Source organism: Pseudophryne corroboree, chromosome 3, assembly GCF_028390025.1.
Source record: "Pseudophryne corroboree isolate aPseCor3 chromosome 3, aPseCor3.hap2, whole genome shotgun sequence".
NCBI lineage: Eukaryota > Metazoa > Chordata > Amphibia > Anura > Myobatrachidae > Pseudophryne > Pseudophryne corroboree.
The window spans coordinates 173,671,029-173,690,800 of NC_086446.1; the positions used below are offsets into that span (position 1 = coordinate 173,671,029).

General features: G+C 47.9%; 1 protein-coding gene across 1 annotated transcript; it reads left to right on the top strand.

Annotated features, from left to right (window-relative positions):
- The first annotated feature begins 5,724 nt into the window (after positions 1–5,724).
- Positions 5,725–6,969, top strand: LOC135057225 (uncharacterized). The gene is made up of 2 exons (XM_063963118.1): positions 5,725–6,314; positions 6,397–6,969. Exons 1-2 carry the CDS (start codon positions 5,913–5,915, stop codon positions 6,967–6,969), a joined length of 975 nt encoding a protein of 324 aa, XP_063819188.1. The 5' UTR covers positions 5,725–5,912.
- The last annotated feature ends 12,803 nt before the right edge of the window (positions 6,970–19,772 follow it).

The window sequence follows — 19,772 nt, forward strand, 5'->3', positions numbered from 1 at the left end:
TGCTGCTGGCTGGGACCGGGGAGGACGGAGCTGGCGGAGGGGGAGAGCCGCAGTGATCATGCTGCTGGCTGGGAACGGGGAGGAGGGAGCCGGCGGAGGGGGAGAGCCGTGGTGATCATGCTGCTGGCTGGGACCGGGGAATACGGAGCCGGCGGAGGGGGAGAGCCGCAGTGATCATGCTGCTGGCTGGGAACGGGGAGGACGGAGCCGGCGGAGGGGGAGAGCCGCAGTGATCATGCTGCTGGCTGGGACCAGGGAGAACGGAGCCGCCGGAGGGGGAGAGCCGCATTTACACTCCTGCTTCAGGGCCACTACTTCCACAGCAACTCACCGCCGGGACCCGCCGCCACTTCCTCCAGTGCCGCGTGTGGGTGATTGGACAGCGGATCCAGCACTGGATCCGCTGTCCAATCACAGGTGCCTCGCCGACATGGGGGTGGTGTCCCTGTCAGCGAGGCACTTGGATAAGTGCCGCTTTCCCTATCTTTTTAAATGGGCTTTTACAGCCCAGTGCTTGGCCCCGCCCCCCGCTCTGTCATCGTTCCCATTATCTATGGGAGGCACTGCTATCAGTGCCTCCCAAAGTCATTTAAGGATAGAAAATTATTAAAATTTCATAAAGAAAATAGTTATGACACAGAATATGTGTCATAAGTATCTTCTTTGTATTATTTTAATACTTAATCACAGGGGAGGCACTGCCTCCCCTGCCGCCCCTGACTGCACGTCCCTGGGTGATGGAGTCGCAGCACAGAATGTCTGCATGACATACACAGCATCTAGTGCCTGTGCTGCGGCCCTTGAAGTCTTCTTTCTTCTTAAAAAGCTTTTATTAGGGCTGCCTAGCGCAGCCCCACCTGTTAGCTGCCTGTACTGCAGGCACCAACTTACAAACTGAGCTCCAGTGCCTGGAGGCGGGGCTATAGAGGAGGCGGTGCAGTGCATCCTGGGAAGTCAAAGCTTTAGGCTGTTGGTGCCTCGAATTAAGATCCAACTATACACCCCGATGTTATTCCCTGTGGAATACCAGTGTACCCCGCTGCAAAAATACCCCTGAACCCCTTCAGTGCCAAGTTTTTTAATTTAAAAACAGCCCCTGAAGGAGGTGTTTTTAAATTAAAGTGGGAGAGAGGGGGAAGGTGCATGGGGGTGACTGATGGGGCAGGGTGAGTTAAATCGCCTGACGATCGCGCCGCAGAGATCACCAGCCACAGCACTGATTCCCGCTCGCGATCAGCATAATGCATTTTACTGTTAAGCCCGCTGGCCAGTAGGAGTCCGGGGGGTGGGCTAAACTCCATAATGAAGTATACTGATTCCCGGGCACCGTGCACGCTGCATGGCTGTCCCTGGGACATCAGTAAGTGTAGTATGTCTGGAAATATTCAGAGGTTCCCAGCGCTGTCATCGCTGGCAAGCCTGGAAGATTTCCGGGCATGCCACTTAAGGGGTTAAGGGTCATACATATGATGCAATTCTGGCTATGAATGATTTTAGCTTAACGATTTCCCTTGAAGCTCCTGGAGTGCAGAACCAACGATATTGACTATACACAGTACACACTGAACGATTTTGGCTATGAAACATTTTGGCTATGAACGATTTTGCCTATAAAGTGGACTGGAATTTCAGGGGGTAGGGTGGGACATCTGGAGGGGATAATAATTATCGTTGGCTTATATCGTTAGTACCATACACACACAAACAATATGCACTATCTAAGCCAAAACAGACTGAGCATGCACAGTCTATTTTTTCCGGGTGGTCTTCTGTATGCCGACTGACGGGATCCCGGCGCACAGTATACCGGCGCCGGGATCCCGACAGCCGGCATACCGACACTTATTCTCCCTCGTGGGGGTCCACGACCCCCCTGGAGGAAGAATAAAATAGTGTGGCGCGCTTAGCGCGCCACCGTGCCCGTAGCGTGGCGAGCGCAGCTAGCCCGCAAGGGGCTCATTTGCGCTCGCCACACTGTCGGTAAGCCGGCGGTCGGGCTCCCGGCGCCGGTATGCTGGTTGCCGGGAGCCCGACCGCCGGCATTTCGTAGTGAACCCATTTTTTCCAGCGATGACGATATGCGGGAGTGCGCATCATTCATCGTTGGTTCTATACACACAGGGGGTAATTCCAAGTTGATCGCAGCAGGATTTTTTTTAGCAGTTGGGCAAAACCATGTGCACTGCAGGGGGGGGGGGCAGATATAACATGTGCAGATAGAGTTAGATTTGGGTGGGTTATTTTGTTTCTGTGCAGAGTAAATACTGGCTGCTTTATTTTTACACTGCAAATTAGATTGCAGATTGAACACACCACACCCAAATCTAAAGGGGGGTACACACGGAGAGATCTGTGCTTAAAATCTAAGCAATCTGACTAGATTGCTTAGAAATTAAGCATACATATCTCAGTGTGTATGCCATAAAGCGATAGCGATGCGCAGCCCCGCGCATCGCTATCGCTGATTGTAGATTGGCCTGCATGCAGGCAAAATCTAGTACAGTCGCTTAGCACATCGCTCGTGTGTACAGAATGAGCGACATGCTACAGCGATGTACGTCACTCTCCTCTGCCACTCCGTCCTCTGCCGGGTCCAACCTCCGCCTCCTGCCTCTCCTGGTCCCGCCTTCGTCTTCTTCCTCTGCTGGTCCCGCCTCCGTCTCCGTCTCCTGCTTCACCACCACAGACTAGAGTCACACCAGCTACAGCCAGCCAGCGCAACGCACGTCAGCAGCAGCAGCAGCAAAACGGTAAGTGCCAACGGGTGCGCTGTGGGCAGCATAAACGGCATTGATGGGTGCCGGGGGGGGGGGGTGTTTGCGTGCGGTGCGCTGAGCCCCTTGTTATCGACCGGGCTGTATTAACAGCCGTGAGGGGACACACACACACACACACACCATTTTCATGCATGTATTTATAGGGGGGAGTGTGTGTGTGTGACACTGTTATTATTAATATACTGCCGGGGGGGGGGGGGGTGGGGGGGTGTGACACTGTTATTATTAATGTACTGCCGTGGTGGGGGGGGGGGGGGGGCTGGGTGTGACACTGTTATTATTAATATACTACCAGCGGGGGAGGGGGGGAGGGGCGGGGGGGGGCGGGCACCGTTATTGATGTTAACTGGGCTGTATGTATTTACAGCCGGGGGGTGGGGTGACACCATTATTATTAATGTACTACTAGCCGGTGGGGGGGGGGGAGACCATTATTATTGATGTTAACTGGGCACTTGTGTGGGTTGTATTAACAGCCGTGTGGGGGGGGTTCACTACGATCTGCCGGCGACCAGCATACCGGCGCCGGGAGGCCGGCCGCCGGCTTACCGACAGTGTGGCGAGCGCAAATGAGCCCCTTGCGGGCTCGCTGCGCTCACCACGCTACGGGCACGGTGGCGCACCACACTATTTTATTCTCCCTCCAGGGGGGTCGAATAAGTGTCGGTATGCCGGCTGTCGGGCTCCCGGCGCCGGTATGCTGGTCGCCGGCAGATCGTAGTGAACCCCCCCCACACGGCTGTTAATACAACCCACACAAGTGCCCAGTTAACATCAATAATAATGGTCTCCCCCCCCCCCCCCCCCCCCCACCGGCTAGTAGTACATTAATAATAATGGTGTCACCCCACCCCCCGGCTGTAAATACATACAGCCCAGTTAACATCAATAACGGTGCCCCCGCCCCTCCCCCCCCTCCCCCGCTGGTAGTATATTAATAATAACAGTGTCACACCCAGCCCCCCCCCCCCCCCCCGGCAGTACATTAATAATAACTGCCTCTTCCGGCGCGGCGCATGTGTGCGGTGGCTGGGTAGGAATTTCCCCTTCCCCCTCGTTCCTCCCCCGGCTCCGTCCTCCCAGCCAGTAGCAGCACTCCCCCCTGTCTGTGCTAACGTCCTCCCACATCAGTGATTGCATAATATTCATTAATTTCTCTCTATTTCTCTCTCTCTATCTCTCTCCTCCTGTGGATTACTTCGTTTGTCAGTGTAATTTTAATTTTTACAGGTGCCCCTATTGGATTCTACTGGACAAGTGGACGTGACCGGCGTGGGATGTAGGTAAGTAATCTGTCTCTCATTGTTACAGGTACCCCTATTGGATTCTACTGGACAAGTGGACGTGACCGGCGTGGGATGTAGGTAAGTATGTGTGAGTGTGTAAGTGTGTATTTAATAAATTTTTACTTTCACGGTGTGTGTGTTGTGTTTTTATTTGGGTATTTTTTTTGTTGTAGAACTACAGGTACCAGCGGGCCCGTTATTTCCCCGCATGCTGGTACTTGAGGTTCTCCAAGTACCAGCAAGCGGGGGAGGCTTGCTGGGCCTTGTAGTTCCACAACAAAAAACAATATTCTTTTTTTTTACATACTCATGGCTATCAGCCCGGCACCCACCGCCCAGGGGTGCTGGGGACAGCCTCGGGCTTCACCCCTGGCCCTTGGGTGCCTGAAGGGGGGGACCCCTTGATTTAAGGGGTCCCCACTCCTCCAGGGAACCCCGGCCAGGTGTGACTAGTTGGGGGGGTAATGCCACGGCCGCAGGGACCTACATAAATGTGTCCCCCGGCTGTGGCATTATGTCCCTGGCTAGTGGAGCCCGGTGCTGGTTTTAAAAATACGGGGGACCCCTACATCTTTTGTCCCCCGTATTTTTGGAACCAGGACCGGACTAAGAGCCCGGTGCTGGTTGTCTAAATACGGGGAACCCCTGTCCAATTTTTCCCCCAGTATTTAAACAACCAGGCCCGGCTCAAAGAGCCCGAGGCTGGTTATACTTAGGAGGGGGGACCTCACGCATTTTTTTTATTTTTTAACCCATTCAGACCCTTCTCCATTAATGGGGAATGTCCACTAAGTAATGTCCACTAATGGGGGGGCCATTACGTGTAACAACGCTACTAATGGGGGGGCCATTACGTGTAACAATGCTACTACTAGGGGGGTCATTACGTATAAGGAAGATACTACTACTTGGGGGGAGCATTATGTATAGGATGCTACTATTACTTGGGGGGCATTAGATATAACAATAATACTACTACTTGGGGGGCCTTACGTATAAGGACACTACTACTACTGGGGGTGCACTATGTATAAGGATGCTACTACTACTTGTGGGGCATTACGTATATGATGAATAAGATTGTGCTACATTGTGGCGTAATTTTGAATGGGGGTACTATTGTGTGGCTATGCCCCTTACTTGTGAGACCACACCCCTTTTCCCGGTGCGCGCCAAAGGAATATGGGAGGGCGCAAATTTATAGTTTGCAGGGGGGGCGCCGAACACCCTAGCACCGGCCCTGGGTGGAGGGCTGGGTAAGTTGATGGTGGGCGAGTTTGTAAGCCATTGGCGGTGGCAGCGGGCATCGGCACAGGGGCAGTAGCGGGCATTGGCTCGGCGGCAGTAGGGGGTCATCGGCAGGATTCGGCGAACATTATGGCTGTAGTGCCTCACCAGCCACTGACCTCGCCACACGCCACTGGAGTGTGGGCTGTATTAACAGCCGGGTGGGGGGGGGGGGTTGTTATTAATTATGTTTTTATGAGGCTGTCCTGTGTATCGAGCGATACATATATGGGGGAGTGTGATGCGGCTGGTGATAGCGGTCTAGGAGAAGATGGATGTATCCGTATGATTAGACAGGCTGCTTAATGTGCTTTGAAGCTGTATTAGCAGGCGGGGGGGGGGATAGGGGGTGTTACTATATGTTTGTGGTGCTTAAGTGGCTTTACCTGGTTGCAATGTGTGTATAAGCGGCTTTACCTGGCGCAGCGTGTGTATAAGCACCATTTCCTGGCGCAACACGTGTATAAGCGGCATGGTTTTTTTAATGCGAGGGTCAACATATTTTATTAAAGTTTTTCCTTGCTTGTTATTTAAATAGTGTTGTTTTATTTTTCTCACAGCAATGGCTTCTTACATGGACCGGGAGTTCACAACTGGATTCATTGATGTGTATCGGGCCAGCGAATGTCTGTGGAAGGTCCGTAGCAAGGATTTTTCAAACAGACAGAAGAAGGATCAGGCCTACAGACAATTGGTGGAGTACAGCAAAGCCCATAACAGTGATGCTGATCTACTTTGGGCGAAGAAGAAGATAGCAAACTTGCGGACGGTGTTCAAGAAGGAACACACACGCGTGATCGAGTCTCAACGTTCAGGAGCCGGAACTGATGATGTTTACCAGCCGACGCTATGGTATTATGAACAGATGAAGTTCCTTTTGGAGAGAGAGGCGAAATTACATGGACAGGGTAGCCTGGATAAAGAGTCTCCTAAGACGCCAGAGGAAGAGGGGACCCTTAATCCGGTAAGTTAAAACACTTTAAAATGTTCAACTTTATCATTGTTTAATCAACGCCCTAATGTTTTATTTTCTTTTTTTTTTACAGGAATCTACCCCGGAGGTAATGAACACTTCCGCAACAGAGGCAACAGAACTGGAGCTCAGTGGTGAGGAGTCAGCACCATCTCGGTCGACAGCACCACCAAGGCGGAGACAAAAGAGTTCATCATTGAGTTCCGATTCTGCATCCTCCAGCACGGTTCAATTTATCCAACGGGCAGAGGAAATGCTTAATAGGCCACCAGACTTCTATCGTCAATTTTCAAACACGATAGAATCTCAGATACGTGTAATGCCCGAAACTGTTTTTCGAACTTTCAGGCGCATAGTATTTGATGTATTGAGAAGGGCCGAGGATAATGACCTATCCGATGACCTGGATCTAATGTCAAATCCTGTGCGGCGCGCACGAAATGCCCCACAGTCCCAGTATCCTTATCCCCAACCATACTATTATCCGCCGGGTAATCCTCCGCCACAGCGCTCTTTTTTTTCGCCGGGACCCCCACCTACACCCACTCTGCCCACTCCTCCCACCAGCACTTTGTCCACTGGATTGTACTCAATGCTGAGTACACAGCTCCCCCCAGAGGACGAGGCTACTTTTTTCAATTATTAAATTATAATTTTTTTTATTAGTTTTTTAGTTTCCGTTGGACAAATTGTTCCATGTTTCCTCGACTCTTTTATGTTGTTCATAGTTACCATAGTGTCGGTTTTTTGTCCTGGACTTTTGAACGTTGGGATATTGGTCATTCTTATCGATGAATCCAGTTGCATAAGTGTTAAAAATTAATATATTTTTATAAGTAAATTATTTTCAAAACAAAAAAGAAGTGTTGTGTATTTTTTATGGTTTATCATTATATTTTTAATTTTTGGGGGAGTTATGATAGGAATGCTGTTGTACCAAATTTGTCCTCACTTATCCCCCCTTAAAAAAAAATTTTTTTAAGGGGAGATAAGTGAGGACAATCCTACCTTCAAGGTACTGTTAAAGGGGACATTTATTACAGAGGGATGCGGTTAAGATCTCTGCGTCGGGTTCCCAATAGCCACAATCCTGACATATTCTCCCCCTGTGGGTGTCCATGACACCCATAGAGGGAGACTAAAAATTTGGCAAGCAAAGCGAGCCACAAGGGGCTTCTTTGCGCTCGAGCCGCTGCCGGCATTCCGGTGGCCGCCATCCCGACGTTGGGATTATGACTGTCGGGATGCCTGCTGCCGGGATATCATACTGATTCCCAGGGCCAGTGCTATGGTGTCCGGCGCCCTCCTGCAAACTGTAAATTTGCGCCCCCTCAGACACAGAGGTGATACAGTGACTGGGACGGAACACAGGGGTGATGGCACACACAGGTATGCCTGACTTGGTTCACACTGTTGGATCCCATTAGTCCTCACTTATCCCCCACAAAAAATGACGCAGTCGTGAAGTGTCCTGGGTATACCTGACCCCAGAGTTCCTCATGGCTACGTTGTTTTTTAATATACATGCAAAACACACACAGGTACATACTCTGACAACAGAAGTTTAAAACAAGATACATTTTTATTTTGGAAATAAATAAAAAAAATACAATAAAATATAAAACCAATCAAGCATATGTAATGTCTATCAAACATAAAAGCAGTTAAATGTAGGAGTCTTGCCAATCCACTGCACCTACTCCATTAAAAAAGGTCAGGTAGTCGTCCCTGACCTTTCTAGCCTTTAAAGTGGGATTAGGTGTGGACTGTGGCCTTTCAAGTCCAGGCAACCTAGCAGAGTCCACATCAGAGTTGTCGGCCTGAGCAGGCAACCTGGCAGAGTCCACATCAGAGTTGTCGGCCTGAGCAGGCAACCTGGCAGAGTCCACATCAGAGTTGTCGGCCTGAGCAGGCAGCCTGGCAGAGTCCACATCAGGGTTGTTAGCCGGAGTAGTAGATGGGGGGCATTTTGGGCCAGTCTTACGCCTTAGATAATTGTGTAGAACACAGCAGGCCAACACAACCCAGTCTATTTTATCCACCCTTAGGCCAATAGCAGAGTGGAAAATTCTGAACCTACTACTCAAGATCCCAAATGCGTTTTCAACTATGCGGCGGGCCCTTGAGAGCCGATAATTAAAAATGCGTTTCTCCTTGGATAAGTTCCTTTGTGGGTAGGGTTTCATTATGTGCTCGTGCAGAGCAAAGGCTTCATCTGCCACAAACACATAATTCAAGCCATGCATGCAGTCCTCAGCTTTCGGTAGGTCTAATTGGTTGCAAAGCAGCCTCTCATAAAACACAGTATCTTTGATTGATCCGCCATCGGATGCTCTTCCATTTTTCCCCACATCCACAAATATGAACTCATAGTTGGCATTAACTATAGCCATCAAGACTATGCTAAAATAACCTTTATAGTTATAATATAGAGATCCACTTTTTGTAGGAGGAGAGATGCGGACACAACAGAAAAAGACACACCCTCCCCTCCCCTATAATACCAACCCACTATTTAAAAAGGTCTTTTTTTTGTTTAGAAAAAGACACACTCTCCCCACCCCCCTCACTATAATACCAACCCACTATTTAAATAGTTTTTTTTTTTGTTTAGCACAGATTGCTCAGCACAGATTGCTCAGCACAGATTGCTCAACACAGATCTCACGTGTGTATGGGAGATCTAGACACCGGGATGTTCAAGGGACATCTCCCGTGATAAATTGCTCAGAACACATCTCTTGCAGAAATCTCTCTGTGAGTATGGGCCTTAACTCTCTCTGCACATGTTATATCTGCCTCCCCTGCAGTGCACATGGTTTTGCCCAACTGCTAAAAAAAATCCTGCTTCGATCAACTTGGAATTACCCCGACGGTACAATATGCACTAGTTTTTCTAACGCAATAGACTATATAGTCCATATTGTTAGCTAGAATCATATCGTGTGTATGCGGCTTTAGGGCCTAATTCAGAGCTGATCGCTGGGCTGCGTTGTTTGCCTCCCTGCGATCAGATTGTTGCCGCCTACAGGGGGAATGTATTTTTGCCGTGTGTGTGATCGCATGTATAGCTGAGCTGCAAAACTCCACTTTGTGCAGTCTGTGTGCAACCCAGACTTACTCCTCCAGTGCGATGAGAATGGGCTGATCGGGGCTGGAGCTGACGTCAGACACCCTCTCTGAGAATGCTTAGGAACGCCTGCATATTTCCAGACAGTCCCAATAAATGCTCAGTTGCCACCCACACACGGCCTCTTCCTGTCAATCACCGCCCACGCGATCGATTTTTCGCACCATCCCGTTTCTGACCGGCGATGCCAGTTGTTATCCAACGCGCGTGCACATTGCGGTGCATACGCATGTACTGTTATGACCTGATCGCCAGCTGTGCGATCTGAATTACCCCCTTAGTCTCCAAGATTAATTGAAGAACTAGTTATATATTATTGTTGAAAACTCAGTTGCATAGAAATTCAATATTATAATTCTCATGCAGTGAAATTGAGCTCCTGTTTATCTTGAAGATAAGACTCAACCCCTAATTGACTGTGTCTTAGTTTTTGTTATGTTTCATTCATTGTGCCATGTTTTTTTTTTCCAATTCCCATCAGATCAAGTCAGGAATGACAGATCAGGTGAGTGTTACGTTAGGAAATTATTACATTTTGATTTTCAGCTGTAACTTTTTAATTTCCAGAAAGGGAGCACTTCATTATTATGTAATTGATATGGTGGCATATTTATTAATAATTTATAATAAGTGGGCTATAGTTTCATAAAAATGTATTAAGGTTCCCTATATTTTAAAGTTTTTAAGGGTTCAATAGTTTATGATTTTTTTATTTTAGGTAGCAACACTTCATTTTCATTTGTATTATATGGCCACATTCAAATAAAATGTATTCTATAAGGGTCAAAATTATCATTATTATTACTCTAGTGCCCACGTCTAGGTGCGTTAGAATTAGAGATGTGCACTTGAAATTTTTCGGGTTTTGTGTTTTGGTTTTGGGTTCGGTTCCGCGGCCGTGTTTTGGGTTCGACCGCGTTTTGGCAAAACCTCACCGAATTTTTTTTGTCGGATTCGGGTGTGTTTTGGATTCGGGTGTTTTTTTCAAAAAACACTAAAAAACAGCTTAAATCATAGAATTTGGGGGTCATTTTGATCCCAAAGTATTATTAACCTCAAAAACCATAATTTCCACTCATTTTCAGTCTATTCTGAATACCTCACACCTCACAATATTATTTTTAGTCCTAAAATTTGCACCGAGGTCGCTGGATGACTAAGCTAAGCGACCCTAGTGGCCGACACAAACACCGGGCCCATCTAGGAGTGGCACTGCAGTGTCACGCAGGATGGCCCTTCCAAAAAACACTCCCCAAACAGCACATGACGCAAAGAAAAAAAGAGGCGCAATGAGGTAGCTGTGTGAGTAAAATAAGCGACCCTAGTGGCCGACACAAACACCGGGCCCATCTAGGAGTGGCACTGCAGTGTCACGCAGGATGGCCCTTCCAAAAAACACTCCCCAAACAGCACATGACGCAAAGAAAAAAAGAGGCGCAATGAGGTAGCTGTGTGAGTGAGATAAGCGACCCTAGTGGCCGACACAAACACCTGGCCCATCTAGGAGTGGCACTGCAGTGTCACGCAGGATGGCCCTTCCAAAAAACACTCCCCAAACAGCACATGACGCAAAGAAAAAAAGAGGCGCAATGAGGTAGCTGTGTGAGTAAGATAAGCGACCCTAGTGGCCGACACAAACACCGGGCCCATCTAGGAGTGGCACTGCAGTGTCACGCAGGATGGCCCTTCCAAAAAACACTCCCCAAACAGCACATGACGCAAAGAAAAAAAGAGGCGCAATGAGGTAGCTGTGTGAGTAAGATAAGCGACCCTAGTGGCCGACACAAACACCGGGCCCATCTAGGAGTGGCACTGCAGTGTCACGCAGGATGGCCCTTCCAAAAAACACTCCCCAAACAGCACATGACGCAAAGAAAAAAAGAGGCGCAATGAGGTAGCTGTGTGAGTAAGATAAGCGACCCTAGTGGCCGACACAAACACCGGGCCCATCTAGGAGTGGCACTGCAGTGTCACACAGGATGGCCCTTCCAAAAAACACTCCCCAAACAGCACATGACGCAAAGAAAAAAAGAGGCGCAATGAGGTAGCTGTGTGAGTAAGATAAGCGACCCTAGTGGCCGACACAAACACCGGGCCCATCTAGGAGTGGCACTGCAGTGTCACGCAGGATGGCCCTTCCAAAAAACACTCCCCAAACAGCACATGATGCAAAGAAAAAAAGAGGCGCAATGAGGTAGCTGTGTGAGTAAGATAAGCGACCCTAGTGGCCGACACAAACACAGGGCCCATCTAGGAGTGGCACTGCAGTGTCACGCAGGATGGCCCTTCCAAAAAACACTCCCCAAACAGCACATGACGCAAAGAAAAAAAGAGGCGCAATGAGGTAGCTGTGTGAGTAAGATAAGCGACCCTAGTGGCCGACACAAACACCGGGCCCATCTAGGAGTGGCACTGCAGTGTCACGCAGGATGGCCCTTCCAAAAAACACTCCCCAAACAGCACATGACGCAAAGAAAAAAAGAGGCGCAATGAGGTAGCTGTGTGAGTAAGATAAGCGACCCTAGTGGCCGACACAAACACCGGGCCCATCTAGGAGTGGCACTGCAGTGTCACGCAGGATGGCCCTTCCAAAAAACACTCCCCAAACAGCACATGACGCAAAGAAAAAAAGAGGCGCAATGAGGTAGCTGTGTGAGTAAGATAAGCGACCCTAGTGGCCGACACAAACACCGGGCCCATCTAGGAGTGGCACTGCAGTGTCACGCAGGATGGCCCTTCCAAAAAACACTCCCCAAACAGCACATGACGCAAAGAAAAAAAGAGGCGCAATGAGGTAGCTGTGTGAGTAAGATAAGCGACCCTAGTGGCCGACACAAACACCGGGCCCATCTAGGAGTGGCACTGCAGTGTCACGCAGGATGGCCCTTCCAAAAAACACTCCCCAAACAGCACATGACGCAAAGAAAAATTAAAGAAAAAAGAGGTGCAAGATGGAATTGTCCTTGGGCCCTCCCACCCACCCTTATGTTGTATAAACAGGACATGCACACTTTAACCAACCCATCATTTCAGTGACAGGGTCTGCCACACGACTGTGACTGAAATGACGGGTTGGTTTGGACCCCCACCAAAAAAGAAGCAATTAATCTCTCCTTGCACAAACTGGCTCTACAGAGGCAAGATGTCCACCTCATCATCATCCTCCGATATATCACCGTGTACATCCCCCTCCTCACAGATTATCAATTCGTCCCCACTGGAATCCACCATCTCAGCTCCCTGTGTACTTTGTGGAGGCAATTGCTGCTGGTCAATGTCTCCACGGAGGAATTGATTATAATTCATTTTAATGAACATCATCTTCTCCACATTTTCTGGAAGTAACCTCGTACGCCGATTGCTGACAAGGTGAGCGGCGGCACTAAACACTCTTTCGGAGTACACACTTGTGGGAGGGCAACTTAGGTAGAATAAAGCCAGTTTGTGCAAGGGCCTCCAAATTGCCTCTTTTTCCTGCCAGTATAAGTACGGACTGTGTGACGTGCCTACTTGGATGCGGTCACTCATATAATCCTCCACCATTCTTTCAATGGGGAGAGAATCATATGCAGTGACAGTAGACGACATGTCCGTAATCGTTGTCAGGTCCTTCAGTCCGGACCAGATGTCAGCATCAGCAGTCGCTCCAGACTGCCCTGCATCACCGCCAGCGGGTGGGCTCGGAATTCTGAGCCTTTTCCTCGCACCCCCAGTTGCGGGAGAATGTGAAGGAGGAGATGTTGACAGGTCGCGTTCCGCTTGACTTGACAATTTTCTCACCAGCAGGTCTTTGAACCCCAGCAGACTTGTGTCTGCCGGAAAGAGAGATCCAAGGTAGGTTTTAATTCTAGGATCGAGCACGGTGGCCAAAATGTAGTGCTCTGATTTCAACAGATTGACCACCCGTGAATCCTTGTTAAGCGAATTAAGGGCTCCATCCACAAGTCCCACATGCCTAGCGGAATCGCTCCGTGTTAGCTCCTCCTTCAATGTCTCCAGCTTCTTCTGCAAAAGCCTGATGAGGGGAATGACCTGACTCAGGCTGGCAGTGTCTGAACTGACTTCACGTGTGGCAAGTTCAAAGGGCAGCAGAACCTTGCACAACGTTGAAATCATTCTCCACTGCGCATGAGACAGGTGCATTCCACCTCCTATATCTTGCTGAATTGTATAGGCTTGAATGGCCTTTTGCTGCTCCTCCAACCTCTGAAGCATATATAGGGTTGAATTCCACCTCGTTACCACTTCTTGCTTCAGATGATGGCAGGGCAGGTTCAGGCGTTTTTGGTGTTGCTCCAGTCTTCTGTACGTGGTGCCTGTATGCCGAAAGTGTCCCGCAATTCTTCTGGCCACCGACAGCATCTCTTGCACGCCCCTGTCGTTTTTTTAAAAATTCTGCACCACCAAATTCAAGGTATGTGCAAAACATGGGACGTGCTGGAATTTGCCCATATTTAATGCACACACAATATTGCTGGCGTTGTCCGATGCCACAAATCCACAGGAGAGTCCAATTGGGGTAAGCCATTCCGCGATGATCTTCCTCAGTTGCCGTAAGAGGTTTTCAGCTGTGTGCGTATTCTGGAAACCGGTGATACAAAGCGTAGCCTGCCTAGGAAAGAGTTGGCGTTTGCGAGATGCTGCTACTGGTGCCGCCGCTGCTGTTCTTGCGGCGGGAGTCCATACATCTACCCAGTGGGCTGTCACAGTCATATAGTCCTGACCCTGCCCTGCTCCACTTGTCCACATGTCCGTGGTTAAGTGGATATTGGGTACAGCTGCATTTTTTAGGACACTGGTGACTCTTTTTCTGAGGTCTGTGTACATTTTCGGTATCGCCTGCCTAGAGAAATGGAACCTAGATGGTATTTGGTACCGGGGACACAGTACCTCCAACAAGTCTCTAGTTGGCTCTGCAGTAATGATGGATACCGGAACCACGTTTCTCACCACCCAGGATGCCAAGGCCTCAGTTATCCGCTTTGCAGCAGGATGACTGCTGTGATATTTCATCTTCCTCGCAAAGGACTGTTGGACAGTCAATTGCTTGGTGGAAGTAGTAAAAGTGGTCTTACGATTTCCCCTCTGGGATGACCATCGACTCCCAGCAGCAACAACAGCAGCGCCAGCAGCAGTAGGCGTTACACGCAAGGATGCATCGGAGGAATCCCAGGCAGGAGAGGAATTGTCAGAATTGCCAGTGACATGGCCTGCAGGACTATTGGCATTCCTGGGGAAGGAGGAAATTGACACTGAGGGAGTTGGTGGGGTGGTTTGCGTGAGCTTGGTTACAAGAGGAAGGGATTTACTGGTCAGTGGACTGCTTCCGCTGTCGCCCAAAGTTTTTGAACTTGTCACTGACTTATTATGAATGCGCTGCAGGTGACGTATAAGGGAGGATGTTCCGAGGTGGTTAACGTCCTTACCCCTACTTATTACAGCTTGTCAAAGGCAACACATGGCTTGACAAATGTTGTCCGCATTTCTGTTGAAATACTTCCACACCAAAGAGCTGATTTTTTGGGTATTTTCACCAGGCATGTCAACGGCCATATTCCTCCCACGGACAACAGGTGTCTCCCCGGGTGCCTGACTTAAACAAACCACCTCACCATCAGAATCCTCCTTGTCAATTTCCTCCCCAGCGCCAGCAACACCCATATCCTCCTCATCCTGGTGTACTTCAACACTGACATCTTCAATCTGACTATCAGGAACTGGACTGCGGGTGCTCCTTCCAGCACTTGCAGGGGGCGTGCAAATGGTGGAAGGCGCATGCTCTTCACGTCCAGTGTTGGGAAGGTCAGGCATCGCAACCGACACAATTGGACTCTCCTTGTGGATTTGGGATTTCGAAGAACGCACAGTTCTTTGCGGTGCTTTTGCCAGCTTGAGTCTTTTCATTTTTCTAGCGAGAGGCTGAGTGCTTCCATCCTCATGTGAAGCTGAACCACTAGCCATGAACATAGGCCAGGGCCTCAGCCGTTCCTTGCCACTCCGTGTGGTAAATGGCATATTGGCAAGTTTACGCTTCTCCTCCGACAATTTTATTTTAGATTTTGGAGTCCTTTTTTTACTGATATTTGGTGTTTTGGATTTTACATGCTCTGTACTATGACATTGGGCATCGGCCTTGGCAGACGACGTTGCTGGCATTTCATCGTCTCAGCCATGACTAGTGGCAGCAGCTTCAGCACGAGGTGAAAGTGGATCTTGATCTTTCCCTATTTTTGGAACCTCAACATTTTTGTTCTCCATATTTTAATAGGCACAACTAAAAGGTACCTCAGGTAAACAATGGAGATGGATGGATACTAGTATACTTATGGATGGACGAGCGACTGCCGACACAGAGGTAGCTACAGCCGTGGACTACCGTACTGTGTCTGCTGCTAATATAGACTGGATGATAATGAGATGAAATCAATATATATATATATATATAATATCACACTAGTACTGCAGCCGGACAGGTAGATATATTTATTATGTAATGACTGATGACGGACCTGCTGGACACTGTCAGCTCAGCAGCACCGCAGACTGCTACAGTAAGCTACTATAGTAGTATGTATAAAGAAGAAAGAAAAAAAAAAACCACGGGTAGGTGGTATACAATTATGGATGGACGAGCGACTGCCGACACAGAGGTAGCTACAGCCGTGGACTACCGTACTGTGTCTGCTGCTAATATAGACTGGATGATAATGAGATGAAATCAATATATATATATATAATATCACACTAGTACTGCAGCCGGACAGGTAGATATATTTATTATGTAATGACTGATGACGGACCTGCTGGACACTGTCAGCTCAGCAGCACCGCAGACTGCTACAGTAAGCTACTATAGTAGTATGTATAAAGAAGAAAGAAAAAAAAACCACGGGTAGGTGGTATACAATTATGGATGGACGAGCGACTGCCGACACAGAGGTAGCTACAGCCGTGGACTACCGTACTGTGTCTGCTGCTAATATAGACTGGATGATAATGAGATGAAATCAATATATATATATAATATCACACTAGTACTGCAGCCGGACAGGTAGATATATTTATTATGTAATGACTGATGACGGACCTGCTGGACACTGTCAGCTTAGCAGCACCGCAGACTGCTACAGTAAGCTACTATAGTAGTATGTATAAAGAAGAAAGAAAGAAAAAAAAAACCACGGGTAGGTGGTATACAATTATGGATGGACGAGCGACTGCCGACACAGAGGTAGCTACAGCCGTGGACTACCGTACTGTGTCTGCTGCTAATATAGACTGGATGATAATGAGATGAAATCAATATATATATATATAATATCACACTAGTACTGCAGCCGGACAGGTAGATATATTTATTATGTAATGACTGATGACGGACCTGCTGGACACTGTCAGCTCAGCAGCACCGCAGACTGCTACAGTAAGCTACTATAGTAGTATGTATAAAGAAGAAAGAAAAAAAAAAACCATGGGTAGGTGGTATACAATATTATATATATATATTATATACAATTATATATATATATATATTAAACTGGTGGTGATTATTAAACTGGTGGTCAGGTCACTGGTCACACTATCAGCAACTTGCAAGTAGTACTCCTAAGCAGACAATCACAATATATATTATACTGGTGGTCAGTGTGGTCACAATGGCAGTGTGGCACTCTGGCAGCAAAAGTGTGCACTGTACGTTATATGTACTCCTGAGTCCTGCTCTCAGACTCTAACTGCTCCCCACTGTCAGTGTCTCCAGAGCCGTCTTAACAGCAGTGTAGGCCCCTGGGCACAGCAATGCACTGGGGCCCCTATCCACGCATCAGCGGTAGGGGTGAGGGGTGCTATCAGCGGTATCTTTGATGTTCCGCGGGGGGTAGGGGGGTTCTATCTTTTGCTCAGCATGTAGGACCTGGAGATATAATTTCTGCTAATTACTCCTTTACTGCACAAATGGGGCGGGAAGGAGAACACTAAACTGTTGAGGGGGACATTGTGCTGAATGAAGGGGCATAACTTCCAGGGTGGTAGGGGGTGCTTAATACACAGGGGAGGGGTGGATAGTGGAGTGGGCTTAATGTTCATAATTTTCCGGGGGTCAGGGCAGCTTGCTTTACTGCAGATACTAGGGACGTGGGGATCAGACTTCAGGAGCCAGAGCAATCCGCCAACAAATATATAAAACTGCATATTAGGCGTTTGGAGCTGAAGCAGAGACCAGCTGCTTGAAGGCTGATATCTCTGGTACTGGGCATAGTAGAGACAAGCTGCCAGTGTCCACTGAAAGGGGAGAGTCACAGCTTTTGGAGTGTACGCTCAGAAAAACTCTATGTCAGACAAAACCCGAGATATCTGGCTGGGAAGAACAATTAACAGGCTTGGATGGGGACCACTGCTTTGAAGCCAGATACCTCCGGTTCCCCTGGGCCGATTTTCAAAAATTTGGTACCCCTGGAAAGAGGGGACCCTCAGCTATCAGCCTATGGCCCTTTTAATCCTGGGGCCCTTGGGCAAGAGCCCATTGAGCCCATACGAAAAGACGGCCCTGAGTGTCTCCCCCACAAGTCAGATATACATTATACAGTCACACTATCTATCTATCACTTCAGCAAGTAGTAGTACTCCTCCTAATGCTCCCCAAAATTACTACTGTGTCTCTCTCTACTCTAGTCTCACTCTCTTCTCTAAAACGGAGAGGACGCCAGCCACGTCCTCTCCCTATGAATCTCAATGCATGTGTGAAAATGGCGGCGACGCGCGGCTCCTTATATAGAATCCGAGTCTCGCGATAGAATCCGAGCCTCGCGAGAATCCGACAGCGGGATGATGACGTTCGGGCGCGCTCGGGTTAACCGAGCAAGGCGGGAAGATCCGAGTCGCTCGGCCCCGTGTAAAAAAAAATGAAGTTCGGGCGGGTTCGGATTCCGAGGAACCGAACCCGCTCATCTCTAGTTAGAATAAGTCCAAACCTATTCAGAAATATCTAGGAAGGATTGTTGAGTGATCTTTTGGCTCCAACCTCAGTCTAGACGTACCTGATGTTGAATAACACATCACTGGTTACTTGGTTTCTCACCCTCCAAATAGCTGGGTATTACAACTGGTGATCACTGCAATTTGCATGGACTTAATAGTCGCTGCAAACTCACAACCTATTACATATTACATATTTGTGTGTCAGACAATAGACATTTAATGAAGATCATAGCCTGTTGTTGTACAAGCAATTTCATAGTTTTCTTTCCTGCTTTGTGAACACACAAAACAAAACCTAACCTTTATATTCTACAATCATTTGTATATCTTTATATAACTTAATGGTTCAATGCTATAAGTTTTATGAGTGCTTTTTTATTTTATTTTTTGCTGATTATATACTTGAAAAATATTTGGACATTAGAGTTGCTGTTTTATGCAATTTTTCAGTTTCAGTCCTCTCTAATCTAATTTAGATTTTTTTTTTAAATATTTTTCTATATTCCCAGAATGCATTTTAACTTCCTTCTAGTTTAATCCTTTCAAGTTTTCCCCCTTATTGCCTTTTATTCCTATAGTTATTGTTGCCACACATCATATACTTAAAGCAGTATTTTAAATATTTTGTAAATAGTTCCATTTGGTCATGCTTTTACTCAAGAGCAGACATTTCAGGCTATACACTTCAGTGCTTCTCAGATTAATCTCTGGCCTTTTGGAATCCATAGTGCGAGTAAGGTCCCTTACAAGATTTTTTATTAAAACTCAAGACAAGTGTTTCATTGTTTTGATCGCTATTACCTAACTGTTTTTTCTACTGTGTATTAGGTACAGAGCCGGCCCTAACCAATATGATGCCCTAGGCAAGATTTTGGCTGGTGCCCGCTAGCACAACCGCTGGTTCCACCTCTGACCTTGCACCTCTTTCCCAGCACCATCACCCCTCACCCATAGTAGTCCTTATTTTGGTGTTTGTACCCCCTATATTTTAAATAGGAACAGTTCGCACATTTGGCGCACAGCCCAAAAAGGGGTGTGTTTTTGCTGGCAAGGGGCATGGCCACACAATAGTAACCCCAATTCAAATTACGCCACACAGTACTGCAACTTTATTCACATTTGATCATGCGATAGTGTCCATAATTCATATTACATCCCACAGTAGTACCACTTTACCTTAAACGTTACTCCTCACAGTAGAGCCCGTTATTCACATTACATCACACTGAATTGCTCCTTATTCACATTACACCACACCCTATTGCTCTTTATTCACATTAGACAACACAGTAGTGCCCTTTTTATACGCAACGCCACATAGTAGAGCACCTTATACACATAAT